The sequence below is a fragment of the Marmota monax genome, unplaced genomic scaffold, assembly GCF_021218885.2.
Source record: "Marmota monax isolate L192 unplaced genomic scaffold, Marmota_monax_Labrador192_F-V1.1 WCK01_AAM20220418_F8-fsc00004, whole genome shotgun sequence".
Taxonomy (NCBI): domain Eukaryota; kingdom Metazoa; phylum Chordata; class Mammalia; order Rodentia; family Sciuridae; genus Marmota; species Marmota monax.
The window spans coordinates 18,621,907-18,641,075 of record NW_026692881.1 but is presented as its reverse complement, the minus strand read 5'-3'; the positions used below and the strand labels follow the sequence as shown (position 1 = coordinate 18,641,075).

Below are 19,169 nucleotides of genomic sequence, written 5' to 3'. Positions count from 1 at the left end.
GACAATGCCCATTCCTTCCCCTTGGTGTGACAATTAGCACTTTGTCCAGGGCCTTGTTTGCTCTTCATGTTGACACGTTGTTCTTGCTTCCCAACAAGTTTTGCTTTCTCTTCCCTCCCTTTCCTTCTCTTGGGGAAGGAAACATGTTGTTTTCAGTGGCAAGACCTGCCAAGGAATTGCTCTGGCACCCACAATGGCAGTGGAGGAGGTAGGGACAAGTAAGCAGTCCTGTCTGTTGTGACCCTTCCCCCCCTAGACCAGACAAAAGCCAGGAAACAGCCTGCAGGTTCCCCCCCAACCTCACACACACACTGGGAGGAGGCAGAGATATGTGCTTGCGGACAGTGGGGGCACAGTAGGCCTCACTCATTCATTTCCTGTTCTTGGTGGGTGGTGAGAAGTTGGCTTTGGAGGTCAGAAGCAAGCTGACTCTTCTGTTCTGGCTGTTGGTTCCTAGGGACACAGTTGGGCATTATGGGTCTCTATTGCAAGAAAGGTACCTTCCCCAAGCATACACCTGGGCTTTAAACCTCAACAGGTATGCCCCTGGATAATAGGTCTCTGCAACAGCCTAAGCAAAGGTATCCAGGGAGAAGAGGTGTGGCCAGGTCCACCAGTGGAAGGAGAAGCAGTACACATCAAAGAGGAACCCCGTAAGTTTGAGCAGGGGATTCCCAAGTTGACTTCCATACAGCATCCAAATAGCAGGAGAATTCAGGATGTGAGGAGCTTGTCTTTGGGTAAGGGGGAGAGCTCAGTAGTAATTCCTCAAACATGGTTGGGAGCAGCAGAGGCCACTTGAAAACAGCTGCTGGGCGGCTTCTCCCAAGACTGGGGCCTCTCACTGGGCCTGCTAGGGAGTGGCTAGGGCTGGGGGCATCACCTGGGTGAACAGTCAGATACTGCACAGCTGAGAAAGCACTGCAGCACCTAAAAAAATATTCTTATATCTGGTAATATGACCCCTCTGTGACCTCTGGATTGAAACTTCTCCTTTTCACACTGCCCTGGCTAGGGAGGAACAATTTGGCACTGGACTGCACTCTTAGAAAACCAACATCCCAACATCAAAAGGCCAAGGGAGAAGCTTGCTCAAGCCATCAGAGTGAGAGGATGCTGGGAGATAAAGGGGCAGGAGAAGACTTTGGCAAGGCCTCCCTGCCACGGTCTGAAGACTCTCCTGCAAAGCTTCACAGTTGGCTGATACATTTTCCATCCAATCTCAACAAGGATGAAAAAGCAAAGTAGGGCAGACAATGCCAAGTGCCTTCTCCAGAAAATGAGAAGAGTGCAGAGATACAACTGACTCCTGCCTCTGGGGCTCCCCCTAATGCACTGCACCTAACTGGTACTGCCCACATGCTATTCTTCAGTGTATCGGGGCCCTAACTTCCCTGGTACTGGGTTACCCTGAGATGTTGAATATGGGGGAGTAGGTGCCGACCCAGGAGAAAGTGGATGTGGAGGACTGTCTGGGGCCACTCCACAAGCTCTGGAAAGAGGCTCAGGTTCCCTAATCTTCTGACTTTTCTTCTCAGCCTTTTCTTTGTCATTCTTTCCCTATGCATGATGTCTGCCTTGCTTTTCCCCCAAGAGATAACAGGCCTGGGCTGGTAGCCAGAGCAAGGTGCCAAGGCTGGGAGTAAGTACTTCCAAGGCTGTTGATGGCTGATGCAAGAAAGTCATCCCACCCCTCCTGCTTCAGCTGGGACCTACAGGGAAAATTCATGCAGCAGCCAAGAGAACAGAAGCCTGGGTTTCTCTACTTCCTGGGTCTACTACATTCAGCTCTTTCCTGCTCCTCTACCCCAACAGGCCTGGGCATACAAGACCCATGGAGACACCCCAAATTCTGGAAACATGGTGAGAAATGCCTGCAAGGAGCAAGGGCAGGCCTCTGAGCTGGGGTCTCCCTCCCCCTGGAGGTCCTGGGGCCCTTGGTGGCCTCACCTGTGACTGAAAGTCTAACTCCAGGGCTCCAGGAGGCTTTGGACTCCTGGGAAGATAGTTAGACCCCTGAGAGGCCCACAAGTCATTACAAGCCCGGATTCCCACAAGCTAGAGAGCTGCCTGTGACCACAAGGCAAGACCCTAAAGGGGAAAGTGGGCTGGCAGTCAGACACAGAAAATGCTGACTGCTTGCCGGGAGGGGAGGAGGGCTGGTGTGGGTGTTGGCTCCACTGCTGAGAATCCGGCTGGCTGGGGGCAGGGTCGGAGGGTTTCCCAGGGCTCCTTGCAAAGGGCCTGAGAAACCCCTTGGTGATCAAGGGTGCGAGCCTCGGGAGTGGGGCCTCAGCCAGCCTTCCCAGGAGCTCTCCTGTGAGCTGGCCTGTGGTGGACCACACTAATGAGCCCATAACACAGGCCTTTGATTAAGCAGCTCCCAGCACAGCAACTTTATTGGAACATGCCGAGGCCAGTGGCTCGTTCCCACCGCTTCCCGGTTCCCCAGGCAACAGCCCACAGGAGGGGACCATGTGCTGGGAGTCAGCGGGTGCTGAGAGTCCAGGCTCACTGAGGGGCTGCCAGGGAGTGAGGGGGTTGTGGTGTTGGAAGCGGGAATGCCAACAGCCAGGGGATCAGAGGCTTTGGAGTTAGGTGGGGCCTGGAAGGCTTTCTATGATGACTGAGGGGTCTTGTGGTCACCTGCAGAGTCCTTTGGGGATCAAGCTCCCTGGGCTGCTGAAAAACTAGAGAGGCTGACCAGCTTAGTTCTCAGGGCAAGAAGACATTCCGAGGGGGGGATGGCAGAACAAGGGCAAGTTAAGTTTTGAGGATACTAAAAAACTGGGTGGACTTTCTTCTTGGGTTTGGAGAGACCCCAGACTCTATTTTCTCCAAACAAAATATCTAAAACCTTCAAATACAGGCACATGCACTATGAGAACACTTCTGTCAAGACCTGCCAACATGACATCATCTGCTGGAATGACAACCTATGAACTCTCAGGGGTTGGGGTCTCCTGCATAGGCCCCAACTCTCAACTTACCAGCTACCAGCTCTGCCCAGAACAGGCCTGTTCCCTCCTGCTCTCAGCCAAGGCACCAGAGGCAGCCTGGGACATGGGTGGGGGGTGGGGCGTGGGGGCAGCAGGAGACCTTTTCCACTTGTGCTGGGCTAATTTCAAATGTTACACTTCAGAGCTTTTGCTACAGTAACTATCAACACCACATGGACAGAAATCTAATGTTACCAAGTGGGACTTTTAAAATGTATTTATAACTTTATGGTTCAAAGTAATTTTGTTATGAAACAATGTAATAACAACAGTGGAAAAAGGCAAGATAATTTATGGAACACAATATCCCTAAAGCACTAGCTTCCACTTCTACCTCAGCTAAGTCTAGGGAGTGCGGTTGGTGTCCTTTGTTTGCTGTTTGTTTTAATTAAAGGTTAGGATTTTGGTGATGGGGGTGGGGGCAAGCCTGAAGGAGGAGGAATTCTGCTGCAAGCAGACACACGTGGACAAAAACATGCCCATATTAAGAATATTACAGACCCCCAGCTGGGTTAAACCCAAAAAACCCAGCAAAATTATCTTCCTATCTACTGTAATTCCCCCATGTTCTCTCTAACACACTACAAACAAGTTTTGGGCACCTTTAGATTAGGGTCAGATCCCTTTCCATATTTTTATTTTTTTGGCAGTGCTGGGGGATTGAACTCAGGGCTTCCGGCATGCTAGGCAAGTACTCTGCCACTCCCTAGCCCAAAAAACTCCTTTTCTTGATATTCCTGAGAAAGATAAGGGAAAGTATTTACCCCCAAAGCAAACAAAGCCCAAAAAGGAGTGTGAAGCACCAGACACAATACCTCTTAGAGACCTGGTCAGAGTGGATGCTAGAAGAAGGCTGATGACTCTTAGTTAGCCCCATCACCCTGCTAGGTATCAGCTCTTAAAGTTTCCTTCATCCAGAAGAGCAAAGAAGAATAAGCACTCTGGACAAGCCAGCAGGTTTCTGTTCAAATTGTGTTTCCACAGGAGAAACAGGAAAGTTGACTGATGGGAGGAGACTCTAGCCTGCCCATCCCAGCCCCAAGTCTGGGCACAGATAACCACTCCCTATAAATTCTTTTTTTTTTTTTTTTAATATTTATTTATTTATTTTTAGTTATGGTTGGACACGATACCTTTATTTTATTTATTCATTTTTATGTGGTGCTGAGAATTGAACCCAGGGCTTTACACATGCTAGGCAAGCGCTCTACTGCTGAGCCACAACTTCAGCCCTACTTCCCATGAATTCTCATAAGATTTTCATAGAACTGCTGAGAGTGACTTCCATATGTCCTCCATCTTGCTTCACTCTTGATTTCCTATACTTTAATCTTGCCCAGGGTAGGGGAAGTCATATTCCTCACACCTGGATTTTCATAGGAACCAGAATCACCAATGGCCAGGGCCTGGAGAGTGATCACTTGTGTCTCATAGGAGGCCAGGAAGTGCCCCTGCAGCTGCTGAGATGGGCAGCAGCATCCACACTCATGACCACACAAAGGCCTCAGGCCCTGAATCCAAGAGGCATCTTATAACCAGCTGCTCAGGAAGAGCGGCCAAGGGAGGGGAGGGCAGGTAGCCAAGGGAATAGCCTACGGGAAGAAGATAGGGAGAAGAAAAAAAGCCTTCTCACTTGTAACCAGGGTCCATGAGCTGCGTAAGGATGCTCCTCAGTGGCAAAGGCACCTTCTACTCCAGTGGAGACAAATGTGATGGCCATATCACCCGTGATACTTTTATATGTAAAGTGCCGTCCATGCAGGAGCCTGCCCCTGGGGATGGGAACATGGAGACAATGAGGAGCTGGGCCTAGAAACAGCCTGAAGCACAGCAGGCTTGGTCAAAGTTCTGGGACGATGAGGCTATGTTTTCTGGGGCAGGATGCCTGACAAACGCCCTCCTGATGGCCCACCTGCCCACCAACAGGGGACCATAACCAAACCGCTCATCACAGCACCTTCAAAGAGAAGCCTCCTTCACCAGTTCTATAAAGCCTTCCTCCTGAAGTGCTCAACCAGCAGAGAAAACTCTAGATCAGAGTTCAAAGGGCCTCAGTGGTGATAGATTCCAACTCCCTCACATACTGGTGGGAATGGTGAGGCTAGAGAGGAAAGTGAGCAATATGCCCAGGGTTATACCCAGAATGAAGAGGGAGTCATGTCCTCCTTTGCTTGAGGGATGGAGGTGAAGTGATACCAGGCCTTCCCAGCAAGAAAGACAATTCAGTGTCCAGGGCAGAATTTTCCACCTGCTCCTGGGCTTTCCTGTAACATTTAAACAGCTGGTTTAAAGGCAAAAAGCACATCTTTATTTATTTATTTGTTGATTGATTGATTAATGAAGCCAAGTGGGGTCACTCTGAGGGAGCCACAAGAAGTCACCCTTAATCCCCAGTCTGGAAATATACCGGGGGAAGGGGAGGCAGTGACAACTTAGGGGGCAAAGATGCTAGTCAGCAAGGGAAGCAACACCTGCTCTTTACTCTTTCAGGCTGCCTTACATTAACCCTTCACCAGTCTAACGGCCTTAAGCCTGTACCAAAGAAATAGCTGAGGAGGAAATTATTGGGAATCTGGCAGTGGGCCCTGCCAGGTCCTGTTCACTCTGATCAAGCAATCTTTGCCCTGCTGCCCAGGGTGGCTGGCCAAGGTTGGCCACCCTCCAAACTCCTTCCCCAGGCTCCAGGGATAGTGGGGAGGATCCAAACCATGCAACCCCTTCTTCCTTGTCATTGTCCTCCAAGTTAGAGGGATTCTTGTTGCCTCTCCTGCTAGCAAAGTGACGGTGGAAGGCCAGAGGACTGCAGATGAGGCCAGCTGTAAGAGATTCAGCTCAACATAATCAGCTGACTTCTGGCTACAAGACTGGGTTTCTGATCTGAACGGCAGCAGAAGAGACACAGCTGGGCTTCCTGGTCTCTCAAGGAGTCTGCTGGGCTGGTCATTGGGTATGAAGAACTGAGAGTTTTTCATGGGAAAGGCAGCAAGCAGGAAGAACCCACCAGAATCTTCCCCCTGGCAACCAAATGCTACTGGTGACTCAGCCATCCCTGACCCCAGGCTTGTGGGATAGCAGGGGGCATCTGAGACTCCCTTAGTTACTAAAACTCCCTAAAGAGGGCAAGGCTGAAGAACAATTCCTGGATAAAGGAGAGTTCTTCAGCACCTATTCCCTGTGGATTCTCCGACTCTGAAACTTGCTAATGAGAATGGTCTGTCGACCAAGCAGCCAGAGATTGCTTGTGGCTTTGCTCATTGGAGCCTGCCACTGCTCTACGCTGAGATACAGAAGAGAGCCTTCCTCTAGGGATAATTTATGTGGCCAACTGGCCCCCACTGCTTGCAGACTTCTTACAACCTAAGCTGCCTAGAGGTTTCCATAGGGAGAATGACCCAGTGACATGGGGATTGATGGCTGGTTTGGGGTCCCCAGGATCACATATAGGTCCAAGATCTGCCTGAGCAGTTTTCCTCCCTCCCTGTTCCCAGACTCTGGTCAGATATGCGGGCGGGCGGGCTTCCTACAGGGGCCTTGCTGGGTAAAACAGCAAGCATAGGTCTTGAGGAATGGAGGTGAAGTGGTACCAGGCCCCCCCTGGGGGTGGGGCGCATGTTGGGGGAGAGAGATTTGGGAGGCTCTGAAGTGGCCCCAAAGCCAGGTTGGGTGTCGGGGGAGAGGGGGTGGCTCCATTGTGGAATAATCTTGGCTCACCTTAGGCAGAGAGGAATGAGAGCTCCTGACTCCTGGTTGAATTTCAGATGTACACTCTCAAGTTGTCGGGTGCGGATGAGCTCGTGGGGAATAATGGTCGTGGAGCTGTCACTTTCCAGGCTGTCTTTGCGGCTCCTGTGAAACAAGCATGGAAACAGGTTTAGTACATGGTGAAAACCACAGGGAGGAGCAAGATGGGAGTTTCTGGCTATGTTGCTGATTAATACGAATCATGGTGCCTGATACAATTATAGCCGCCACCCTTCAATCTGTGCTTGCCAAGTGCCAGTCACTGTGCCAAGTACTTCCACTGACTGGCTACTCCTTGTGATACTCCCATGAGGTGGGCACTATCATCATCTCTCTCTTACAGATAAGAAACTAGGACCAGGGAGGTTAAGTAACTTGCCCCAGGTTGCACAGCCAGTAATGGGGGTGGAGTTGGCATCTGTCTCAGGTAGATCTGTAAGGCCCCTGTAGGAAGCCCGCCCGCCCGCATATCTGACCAGAGTCTGGGAACAGGGAGGGAGGAAAACTGCTCAGGCAGATCTTGGACCTATATGTGATCCTGGGGACCCCAACAATACTCTAAAGTTTATGCCACAGGGTTTTGTTTTAATCTGTGAGATCAGTAGGGAGCCTTCTCCCCTGCTGTGGGGCCTGAGAGCCCTTGTTCCCAAGGCTGACATGGGAGAGCTCCCCAAGATCTGGCTCCAAGAGCTTCCATCCAGCTGACCCTGAAAAGACTGTGAGCATGCCTATTCCTACTAATCGCCAGGCACTGAAGTGACACATATTTTCTTCATTTAACCAGGAAGTAACACAAACCTCACTGAGGGGTGGGAGCTGGGCTCTTGGGACTCAGGCCACTAGGCTTGGCTGCCCACTCTGTAGGATTGGACCCCTACCCTGGTAAGCTTCAAGGACCCCTGTGGCCAAACCCAGTAAGCTATCACTGCTGCCTCATTCTCCCTCTGTGCAGCTCCCTACCAACAGCTTGTCCCACTGCTAGGCCACCAGGTCTCTTTGCATTCCAAGATTTGCTCTTTCAAATTCAGCTGCCCCTACTGACAACCTTTCAAATCTGCCTCAGCAGGAAATGAGGGTCACCCACTGATCCCATTCAAAAGGCCGGATTCTGGTTTGGGCTGTGAATCTCAAAACAATTCCCCAAGTGTCCATCAAAGTACTTGGTGAGAAGCTCCAGTTTTTATCATTCAAGCAGCAGGCAGGAGCCACCCAGGATGTCTGGGCTAGACAGCCTCTGAAGAGAGGGAGAGGCCAGGCCTGACCTCCTCACACACTGGAGGCTGAGCCCTGGGGCCTGCAGCCAATGAGACGCCAAAGGCAGAGTCCTCCCAGGGGGCAAGGGTGTGAGGCCAGCACTGGACAGCAAGGGTCCTGCTGAGGCAGTGCTTAGAACTGCTCCCTCCTGAGTCTTCTCCTTCTATGTGAGGATCCTTCCCCAGATTTGACTGCTCTTTCACAAAAGCCATCACTTCCTCTGGCTTCCCAAAGCCACTTGAAATGGCCTTTCCCCTTGGCAAGAGCTTTTTTAAGACCTGTGAAGGAGACAAAAGCTATGAACAAGAGGGTCATGGTATTTCAGGACTGGAAGGAAACTCAAGATTGTTTAATCTATCTCTTTCCTTTTCAAAAAAGGGACAGCAAGGCATCCAAGGCAACAGAGCTGGTCTATGACAGGCCAACTTGGGAACCCTGGACTTCTGACCAACTAACTCTTTCCCTCCACCAGAGCCGCTACACCTCCCTTTTGAGGAGAGTAACACTAAATACATCAACTCAGTCAGGCACTACTGATGGGCTCAGAGGTGACACCGGTGCCCTCTAGGTCCAAACAAGAACAGAAGGCAGGAAACAACAGCAGCTCCTCCAATCTGCTGGGTACTTTCTCTGTGCCATAGGTTTACTCCCTAAGGCAGGTTCTGTTAACCCTTTTACAGATGAGTTGAGGTGACAAGCCTGAGTTTCACATAGGGAGTTTAATCCTTTATTTTTATTTTTTATGGTTTTGGGGATTAAACCTAGGACCCTGTGCATGATGGGTAAGCATTCTCCCCAGCCCCACAGAGTGAGTTTAAGTGTAAAAACTAGGGTGTGACTGTGCTATCTGACAGGTTCTTATATCCAGGGGCACCACCATGCTCATTCTGCAGAGGGGCTGAGGCCTAGCCCTAGGGCAGGGCCCACAGGCAAAAGTGCTGAGGAACAGCAATGGGAGGTGGAAGGGGGCTGGTGGGAGAAGAATCAACAACACACAGGGCTAGAGACATCTCAAGCTGGAGGGAAAAATAAATTGTTGAAAGTCAGCTAAAGTCACCTTGGTAACTGCCACAACACACTCACCCGGAACGAGGACATCAAACCCAACTGCAAACAGCTTTAAAGAAATGGAAAAGAACTTAATCATCTGAAGAATTAATGTGACAAGTGCCCACATTTACACCTCCCACCAACCTTCAATCATTTGAAAAACCGTACTTTAATCTTTTAAAAGAAAAAAAAAATTGCAAAACGCTAGATCTGCAGTCCTGGAGCTTGGGTATTTCCGGCACGCTGCTTCAATGGAAAGGCGGCTGCTCTATACACACGCAGGAGCCCAGCTTTTTGCTGATTTGTTTTTTCTGGACATCGATGCAGAAGCATGAATTATTTGTGTGGGCTGGGTGAGGTATTAAATCTGCAGCCGACACAGGTTTGCAATGTTTTGCATGGTTGTCAGCTTAATCTTAGTCATAAAAAAATAAGTAGTGTGCTCGGCAGCATGGCCTAATTTTTCAGCTGGGCTGTTTTCTCCCTGAGTTCCCAGTAGAGGAGAAGGCAAAGCTTTGGGGGAGGAAGAGAGAGGGAGGGGCTCCTGAGATGACCCAGACCCACTGCCCCCCACCCCCAAGTGCTTATGTTCTGGATTTGAGTCCTTGGGTAACTGACTGAACCTTTCTCTAAGATTTTTTTTTTTGTGGTGCTGGGGACTGAACCCATGGCCTTGTGCATGTGAGGCAAGCACTGTACCAACCGAGCTATATTCCCAGGCCAAGATTTGTTATCTTTGATGGGAGTAATAACAGTAGAGTCATCATATTGATTAAATGAGATGACTCGTGTAAGTCCTGGGATATGGGAGGTCCTCAAAATATAGCTGACTGCCTCTCAAGTCTCTCTGCTCCTCCTGCCAGAATGTCCACAACTTATAGGAACTTGTTTGCCTTTCTCCAGGACTCAGTCCAACTGTCACAAGCTAGGTCAATTTCCCTGAGCTTGGGAGAGATGGGGCCTGAAAAGGCTCCTGACTCCTGGAGTGGACACTATAGGCTATCAGTGCTTCTGGAAGGCTAACTATAGGCCAACAAGACCCCTTGTGCCTTTGTTCCACTGAAGGAGGAGCTGGTTCAGCCATCTTGTTTCTACAGGGCATAGTCTGCCTCTCTGCAATTCTCAAACCACTGGCCTTCAAGTTGCCCAGTAGTTTAATCCATCTTTCCATGACAGCCTTTTGAATCCCCAAGGCTGCTCTCACATCCCATCAACAGTTTCTTTTTCTAGGATCTGTGGCCCCAACTTTCTACTACATTTCTTGACAAGGTTCTGAAATCCTCCATCCATTCCAGTCACCCTCCCTTGGATTCATTTTAGCTTGTCAAAGCTAGAGTGTCATGTCTGGAAGTGAAGTGTGGTGTGTGGAAATAAATACAGTATGTGGTCTGACCAGAACAGATCACAGAGGCCCTGGGCACTCTTGTTTGGGACACTTTATTTCTATTAAAACTGTCATCAAATTGTCTATTCTTTGAAACCTCATCAAACTACCAACTCATATTGCACTCCCTCAGTCAATGAAATCTCCCTCAGGCTTTCTCCCATGGGTTGCCCTTAGAACTTTTCTCCCCCAGCTACTATGTACTGATGATTATTTGCAGCTAAGAGTAGAACTCTTGTTATTTGGCTAGGATTGCAAGCAGTTCAGATAATTCTGAACCTGACTCTGGCATCCATCATATTGGCATTCTTTCCTGACTTCACATCACTGACAAAACTGATAAACTTGCCATCGATGTTCTCTTCCTAGGCTTTGATTAAATAGTAAGCAGGCCAGGGCTGGCAGACAGCCTGACAGACTGACATCATTACTCTTTGGGTATCCTCATCCAATCAATTATAAATCAACCCAACCTTCCCATCACCGGTCTCTCACCCTCCTGGATGCTCTCTGGACACATCTGTGTTGCTTATAATTTTAAGGTTGTTGCTTAGCATCTGGATGGTCATCTTAAGTGACAGCCACCATTTTAAGGAAAAAGTTTCACTTTCCTGCCCAAGGGCCTTTCTGAGAAAGGCTCACCACTCCCTCATACCAACACAACCCCTGACTATCTGCATTAGGACCCGCCTGGCTCTGATTTCTGAGCCTGCCCCATAAAAGTCCTGGAACCCAAGCCTGTTTTGCCTTTCTCTGCTATAGAGAGATGTGCCTTTATTTGTCATCTCTGACAAATAAACTCTTATGTGTATCTGCCTGGTCTGTTTTTCATTTCTCGCTTACCCATCTCTCGTTCCTCACTTTCCCTTCAATAATGATGTCAGAGCGTTCTCAAGATGTCTTTCTAAACCCTGTGTATGTGAATCCAAAGGACTTCTTCTGTCTTCCAGGCAGGTAAGCACTTCCCAAAGCCTTATTTTCTGATTCTCAGGGCTCACTGTTCCCAAAATGTCTGAAGCTCCTTGCTGAATCATCTAGTGCAGAATTTTCATGAGAACTGCGCCAAGCTCACTAGTCTGGAGAGTGCAAATGCTCTTGTCATCCTGAAACTTTTGGTTGCTTCCAGGTTGCCAACTCTCCTCTCCCCAATTCCCTCAGAATTTCTGATACCAGCTGGGCCTGGGAGCACATACCTGTAATCCCAGCTACTTGGGAGGCTGAGGTAGGAGGATCTCAAGTTCAAGGCCAGCCTCAGCAACTTAGTGAGACCCTGTCTCAAAACAGAAAGGACTGGGGTTGTAGTTTAGTGTTAAAGTGTCCTTGGGTTCAATCTCCAGTATCTATCAATTAATCAATCAATCAGGGCTTCGGATGTAGTTCAGTGGTAGTGTTTGCTTCACATGTGCAAGGTCCTTGATTCAATCCCTAGTACCATAAATAAGTAGGTAAGTAAGAAAGAAAGAAAGAGAAAAAGCAAAAGATATGAACACCAGTCTCTTTACTTCCACTTCCAATTCTCCTAAAATCCTTGTGGACCAGGAGATCTGAATGCACAGCTTCCATCCTTTTGTCACTGCTGTGACCCTTCCTAGGCTGACAATCATTGTGTTGAGGTGGCAGCATTACACAATTCAAGTAAAATTTACTTCTCTCTGCCACTGATTAGCATTACTCTATCCAAACCGTGAGGTCTTCTCCAAAGAGTCACACAAAACTAAAGCCCTTTTTGTTGGTCATAGCACTTTGTTTTTGTCTATAATAGATTGAACCCAGGGGCTTTCTACCATTGAGTTACAATCCCAGCCCTTTTTAATTTCTTTCTTTCTTTTTTTAAAAATTTTGAGACAGGCTCTCACTAAATTGGTGAGGCTAGTCTCCAGTTGTGATCCTCCTGTCTCAGTCTCCCAAACTGCTGGGATTATAGACATGTGTCCCTGCATCAGCCTTCATAGTACTTTTTAGCAGGACTCAGTTCTTGAGTTTCAGCTTTTTTTTTTTTTTTTTTTGACCCTGTTCTTTACATCTGTGCTGGCATAACATGACTCTCCTTCCAGCTATTGTTCAAATTCTTCCCAAATTCTGAGTTGTGAGGAGAATTCTCTAAATACCTGCACCGGTCCCTGGAGGTCTTATGCCTCCTTTTAGTTTTCAGGGAACTATTCACAACAATAATACCAAGTGATACCTTTTATTAAGCACAAACAATAGTTCTGGGTCCCCTAGTAAACCCTTCATATATTTCGCTTCCTTTAATTTTCATAACCCAATTAATAGGTGTTACATTCCTCATTTTACAGATGAAGACACTGAAACTCCAAGACTTAAATAACTAGCTCAAGGTCATGCAATGAGCAAATAAAAGCTAAGATAAAATCCATGTCTTTCTGATGCCAGCCAAAATGTTGCTATATTCTCTTTAAGAAACTTTTATCTTCCTGCCTGGCACAGTGGTGCATTTCTGTAATCCCAGTGGCATGGAGGCTGAGGCAGTAGGATTTTAAGTTTGAGGCAAGCCTCAGGAATTTAGTGAGACCCTGTGTCAAAATAAAATTTAAAAAAGTGAATGGGGATGTGTAACTCAGTGGTTAAGAGTCTCTGGGTTCAGTCCCTAGTATTACAACAACAACAACAACAAAAGAAAAAGAAAGAGAGAGAGAGAAACTCCCATACTTCCATACTTTATGAGTTATCCTTTCTTCTGGGGTTTCAGCCCATAAAGGCATAGCTCTCTTCCCTGAACATCCCAATTCCTCTTTTTTTGGGGGGGGACACGGGGGGGATACTGGGGATTGAACTCAGGGGCACTCAACCACTGAGCCACATCTCTAGCCCTTTTTTGTATTTTATTTTAAAGACAGAGTCTGAGTTGCTTAGCGCCTTGTTTTTGCTGAAGCTGGTTTTGAACTCATGATCCTCCTGCCTCAGCCTCCCAAAATACTGGGAGTAGAGATATGCGCCACCCACCACGCCCAGTCCAATTCCTCCACATCTCTGTAGTGCTGGGGATGGAACCAAGATCCTACTCAGGCATATTTGGCAAGGGCTCTACCACTGAGCTGCATTGAATAGTTCATTCCCTGAACTCTGAACAGAACATCCTTCCTGGGAGATAGTTTCTCAAAGGGCATTCTATGGAATTCTCAGAGAAGTTTCTAAAAAACAAAATAAAACAAAACAACAACAACAACAACAACAAAACAGATATGACAAAGGCTGGATGCAATATGCTCACCTCAGATTAGAGGTTCGAAAAATGTTGGTGAACTCCAAACATTTTGAAGGTTTACAAAAGGAGAATGAATTGGTTTCCTTTTGTGTAAGCCAACATTTTCCAACCTTAACCAGAGAACCCCTCTTTTCATAAACTCACCAAACTCCCCTAAAAGACAAGCTTTTGGCTCTTTCTTATCCCACCCTCCTTTGTTTCCATCTTCCCAAGACAACTACCTTGCAAGTTTGTGTGGATCTGTATTAAGTGTTCACATTATTACCACTATATCAATCTTATTTATAGGTGAACCATGTAGTATACTATAATTACTCTTCTAACATGTCTATTTCCTTGGATTTAATAACTGTCTTAGTTTTCTTTCTTTTTATTGTATTCCTCTTGTAGTCCTAGGGATTGAACCCAGGGCCTTGCATATGCTAGGTAAGTGCTCTACCACTGAACTAAACTAAATCCCTAGGCAAACTATCTTAGTTTTCTGGGTGTTTACCATCAGTTCAATTAGGATTAATATACCAATGATCTACAGATGTCCTCCCAAGACATACAAATACAACAAATATTTATCAGTTCTATCTTAAAGCCATTTCTCATGAGGATCCTTCCAATTGACTCCAATCTAAGTTGGTTGCCTTTGGTTCTTGCTGCTCAGCCATTATCTGGAATCACTCTTTACCTTCACCCTGTGACTCCCCGTCTCCTTCTCATGTTGGACCCCCTTTCCTACATTCGCTGTCTGCCTCACTCATTTTGATGGAGTGTATATTCTAGCAGATTTCATTTTACTTTTTACATTTTACACTTTTCTCAGCCAGATGGTCTCCATTGACCTGCCACCTCCATGGGTTTCCAGGCAAACTAAAATAACTGTTTCTCTCTGCACACAGGTAGACTTCCAGGGCCCCCTTTCCAGTTATATTTTCCTGTGGATTGACAAGCACCTCCTCCACTTTTATCCTTTTTTATAGGCAGTACACAGTGGTGAAGAGGCCTGGATCTAAAGGCAAACAACCTGAGGTTCAAATTCTGGCTTACACTTATTCCTAGTGGTTAGACTCTAGATAAGTTATAAAACATAAGCCTCCGTGTTATAATCTGAGAAGTGGGGACAACAGCAGCTCACAATACAGAACTTCACACGTGGTGATGGGCAATAAAAACTGCACACTCAGTCACAAGAACCTGTCCAGCTCAGGATTCTTTCTGTATTGGAAGCACCAAGGGGGTGGTTTATGGTGTGGCTTAGAGGCACACCTCAGCAATCCAGGAATAGATCTAAATAAAATTTATTTAGTCTTTCCCACCTGTCTATATAACACATTCTATATTTATACTTCTCACTGCATAAAGTGACTAACATACCTTAGCATACCCTCTCCTTCCAGTGTAAGGATAGAATCCTGAATTCTAGTACTGTATTGTTTATAGTATATGCCCTAATGACTCTACTGACACTTTACAGATTGGCAGAGCCTTATACATACTTCCTCCCTGTTCTGATTCCTTCAAACGGAAAGGTCTTAATTTCGCCACATTAACCTAAAGGGTACCAGCCGTATTCTATCAATGGCAGGGGGTAGAAAGGAGAGGAGTTGAACCACTGAAACTCCTTTTAGCTATGGTCCTAGTCCTGTGACAATCATGATATCTGCACTGGCCACACAACTTGGGGCCTTCTCCTTGAGGACACTGGGGAACAGCAACCAGGGCATCAGTCTTGGCAACTACCCCCAAATGAGGTGAATTTGGCTGGCAGAGACCCAACCAACATCTGGCTTCTGTTTCTTTTCTGAGAAATCGCTCCTCTTGCTTTCTGATTGCTGACGAAAGCTCTGAACTTTTCAGAGAAAGAACCACGTGTAGATCTCTCTTTAAGGCATGATTGGTAAAGAGTGTGGGTGTGGGGTAGAGGGTGAGGGGACCAGTTCACCTCCAGAGTCACTGTTAAGCATGAGACTGTATTATCTAGTCATACTCTTTTAGAATATTAGAAATAAAAGGCTATAAAGGGTTACCAATAAGTAATAATAACCAAATGATAAGGTATAATATTCTCCATAGGAACATCCCACAGATGGAACATGAAAATGGAATGGTGGAACAGAGTGGGGATGAAGAAATCAGGGTGGATAAAATGTGCATAAGGATTGGGGATTCCCTAATCAACCATTAGTCCCTCTGGGCACCACGGGCCTTTACCCAGGCCTAGCCTGAGTGAGCCAGTTTTAGTCAGAGTCCTTGGCTTTCCTTTTTCTAAGACACTGAGTCATTTCCTTTCTCCAGCTCTTACCTTTGAGCCTTCCCTTTCCCTTCCCTGCAGAAGTGACTCACTACTAAAGTGTTGGGTGACATTGAGGATCAGGGATGAGTGATAAAAATACTCATGATTGTGCAAATTGAGGAAGGGGGATGTAGCATTTGCACTGAGAATTTAAAGTGCCAGTGAGGGCAGTAAAGACAAGGTGTTAACAATGGCCGCTGTGGCTTCAACTTTGGGGAAGTAGAGCAAAGAGTGGAGTTTAAATAGAAACTGAATTGTGCTGAATTTGCTACAGCCCCTTGTTCTACCCTTTCAAATGTATATTTCTGAGAAAGGCATGTAAAGAAACTTAGTGTGACAACCTGGATCACAGTGAGAGAGGCAAAGCATTGAACACTAATCCAGGAAGCAGGCAGAAAAGAGGCTTGGGCCCTTCATCCTATCAGCCCTGAGGATCCTGGCCAGGGCTATGAGTGAAAGGCTGTTTCTTTCTGGGCTTTCTTTCCAGTGCAAACAAATGTACTTCCCCAACATGAGAGTGGTGAGGGAAGCCAACGTGACAGAGCAGGCTCCAGGCTGGCCCTGCACAGACATGAGAGGCTGAAAGTAAGGTCACCCCACACTGCTTTGCCTGTGAATGGCACCACAATAGCCTTGTGGTCTTCCCAGATGGAAACTCACCTTCTTTCATCTAAATTAATTGGTAGGGTAGGTGCAAACAAGACATTTTCTTCTTCTAGTTAATCTTCATGGAGCTAATAAGTTGAGCAAAACAAATCACAATTTCCTCTAAACGATGATTCCCTGGTCAGGTTACAAGCTATTCAAGACAGGAATTAGAGGTGGCAAAGTCACCCCATCCAAAAGTTCAAACAGGTAGGAGCAGATATGCTTACAAAAATAGAGAGGACTGGGGATGTAGCTCAGTGGCAGAGCCTTGCCTAGAATGCAGAAGACCCTGGATTTGATCCCTAGCACTCCAGGAAAAAAATAAATAAATAAATTAGAAAGAAATAAGTGTATGTACGTGTGCATGTGTGTATTAGGGGTGGTGTTGTAGATGTGAATGTCACAACAGGAGAACTCATGCTACAAAACCTGAATTTTCCAGGAAATTAAGGAAAGAAGAAGAATAAAAAATAAAATAAATCTTAAAAAAGAAGGAAAAAGACAGAAAAGAAAGCAGTCTTAAAAGCTGCTGGTGTAATTCCAGAGGACTGAGAAACTTGGCTCAGCAATGACGGTGAGTTTGTTTTTCAGAGGTGCCCCAACTACAAAGTATTCCTCCAATGGTCAGAAGCCTTCTCCTTCCAACACTTGTGTGTATACACAGGAGCCCTGTCCTTCTCTGGTAGGTGACCCAGAGAGCTTCCTAAAGGTCCCTCTACCTCAGACAATAAATCCACTGGCCAAGGGAAGAAGAGATTCTAGAATACTGATACAGGTTCCTAGCATCCCAGGAACAGTTTATAGAAAAGTAAATCTCCCTAAGTAGCACCTGATCATACACACCATCCCAGGCCCCAGTCATTGTGAAGAGGCTGGAAGCTAAGTCAGACTCTAGCTTACCAGCCACTTCAGACAACCCCCCATCCCAGATCCCTACAAATATCCGCAGGCACAGTTCTAGGGCAGGCTGTCCTTAAGTAGCACAAAGGGATTGCTTCCTATGCTTCCCAAACTCACCCAAGCAGGCAGTGGGAAGGGAGGCGCCAGCAAGCCGAAGGAGGCTTTTCTCAACTGATCATCTTGGGGAAAGCCAGATACAAATTTCATGGCTGGAATGCAAGGGTTGTGAAATGCTAAAGAAGCCCTAAAGAGGGCCAAGGAGACTCCTTCTGGGAAGGCAGTTGGAGGAGGGCTGGAAATAGTGAGTGGGAGAGGAGGCAGGTTACCCAGAGGGGCCTGCCTTTCTGGGAAGCAAGAAATAAGGCCTCCAGAAAGAAAGAAATCCCCTAGTACTGAGGCAGTGCAGGGACAGAGAAAGGGTTGTACTTGTGTTTGAACTTGAAGAAAACAAGGTCTCATATCAAAAAGTAATTCTGCTATAAATGAGCCAGTTAATTCAGAGCTCATTATTTCTGGGATTTAGAATCACTGGGCTTCATGGTATGTCATCCCTGGAGTTAAGTAAGCACAGTAAGCTTTTAACATGGGGCTTAGCTTTGTCCTCAGTGTCATGTGAAGGGTTCATATTCATGCTACAACTAGTTACAGGAGTTCTACCAGTGAAGGTCATTGTTATCTCAGAGACACTGATTCTGTGTTCCTTATGGGGTCCCTGAGAATGAAGCAAGAAAGATCACATCCATTGTTTTTACCATTTTTTTTTTTTTTTTTTTTTTTTTTTGTTCTGGGGATTGAACTCAGGGGCACTCAACAACAGAGCCACATCCCCATCCCTATTTTGAATTTTATTTAGAGACAGGGCTCACTGAGTTGCTCAGTGCCTTGCTTTTGCTGAGGCTGGCTTTGAACCTCCTGTCTCAGCCTCCTGAGCCACTGGGATTACAGGTGTGTGTCATTGCACCTGACTCACATTTGTTTTAATGTCTGACAGATTGCCCTGAGCTCTAACCTCTTCTAACCTTAAACAAATTACTTATTAACTTCCCTACATTTCAGTTTTCTCATCTATAAAAGGGAGATGTATAAGACTATCTACTCTATAGAGTAGCTAGGAGGATAAATTAAATTAATATGGTTATAAAGTCCTTATAATATTATCTGGCTCAGAATAAGCTCTATAGAAGTGTTGGCTGCATGGAGGTGTGAAAAGAACAAGCACCTGACTCCCCCAAGTAGGCCAGGACCCAGGTGCTGATGACTAGGCTTGATCAGCTGTTCTGAACCTCTGATCTATCTCTGTGCCCTCTTCAGACCATACACAGACCCACAAAGACCATGTATCAGAGTTCTCCAGCCCAGAAATCCTGACTAAGGGGAAATCAGACACCAGACAAAATAAGGCCCATGCTGGCTGCTTCCCCACAGGGAGAGGAGCAAATCCTGGTGCCAGCACATTTTGGGTCAGCTTTCTCTATTGCAATCCATGTGGTGTGTCTGAAACAGGGTCAGGTCCCAGAGTGGGCAGCACAGATATTACACTCATGCTTGCTAATCTGAACTGAGTCTGTCACCACTGATCCTGAGACAACAGGGAGCCAGAGTTTGAGAGACTCAAGGGTGTACTGGAGAATGGCCTTGGCAAAGGAGGAGGAACCATCATTCAACTGGCTGCTAACAAATTGT

General features: G+C 46.8%; 1 protein-coding gene across 13 annotated transcripts in view; it reads right to left on the bottom strand.

Annotated features, from left to right (window-relative positions):
• Sufu (SUFU negative regulator of hedgehog signaling) overlaps nucleotides 1-19,169 on the bottom strand; it is a 119,147-nt gene that overhangs the window by 18,747 nt on the left and 81,231 nt on the right. For 11 of the 13 annotated variants that reach the window (XR_009227317.1, XR_009227318.1, XR_009227319.1 and 8 more), the window contains exons 9-10: nucleotides 6,711-6,845; nucleotides 4,633-4,771 (exon numbers count right to left, since the gene is read on the bottom strand). Coding sequence is in view for 8 of the 13 variants with exons in the window: in XM_046449988.2 (XP_046305944.1) it covers nucleotides 4,633-4,771; nucleotides 6,711-6,845 (274 nt within the window). In the remaining 5 variants the exon portion in view is untranslated. The remainder of the gene's footprint in view (nucleotides 1-4,632; nucleotides 4,772-6,710; nucleotides 6,846-19,169) is intronic. The other 2 variants (XR_009227321.1, XR_009227320.1) reach the window with 1 other exon arrangement.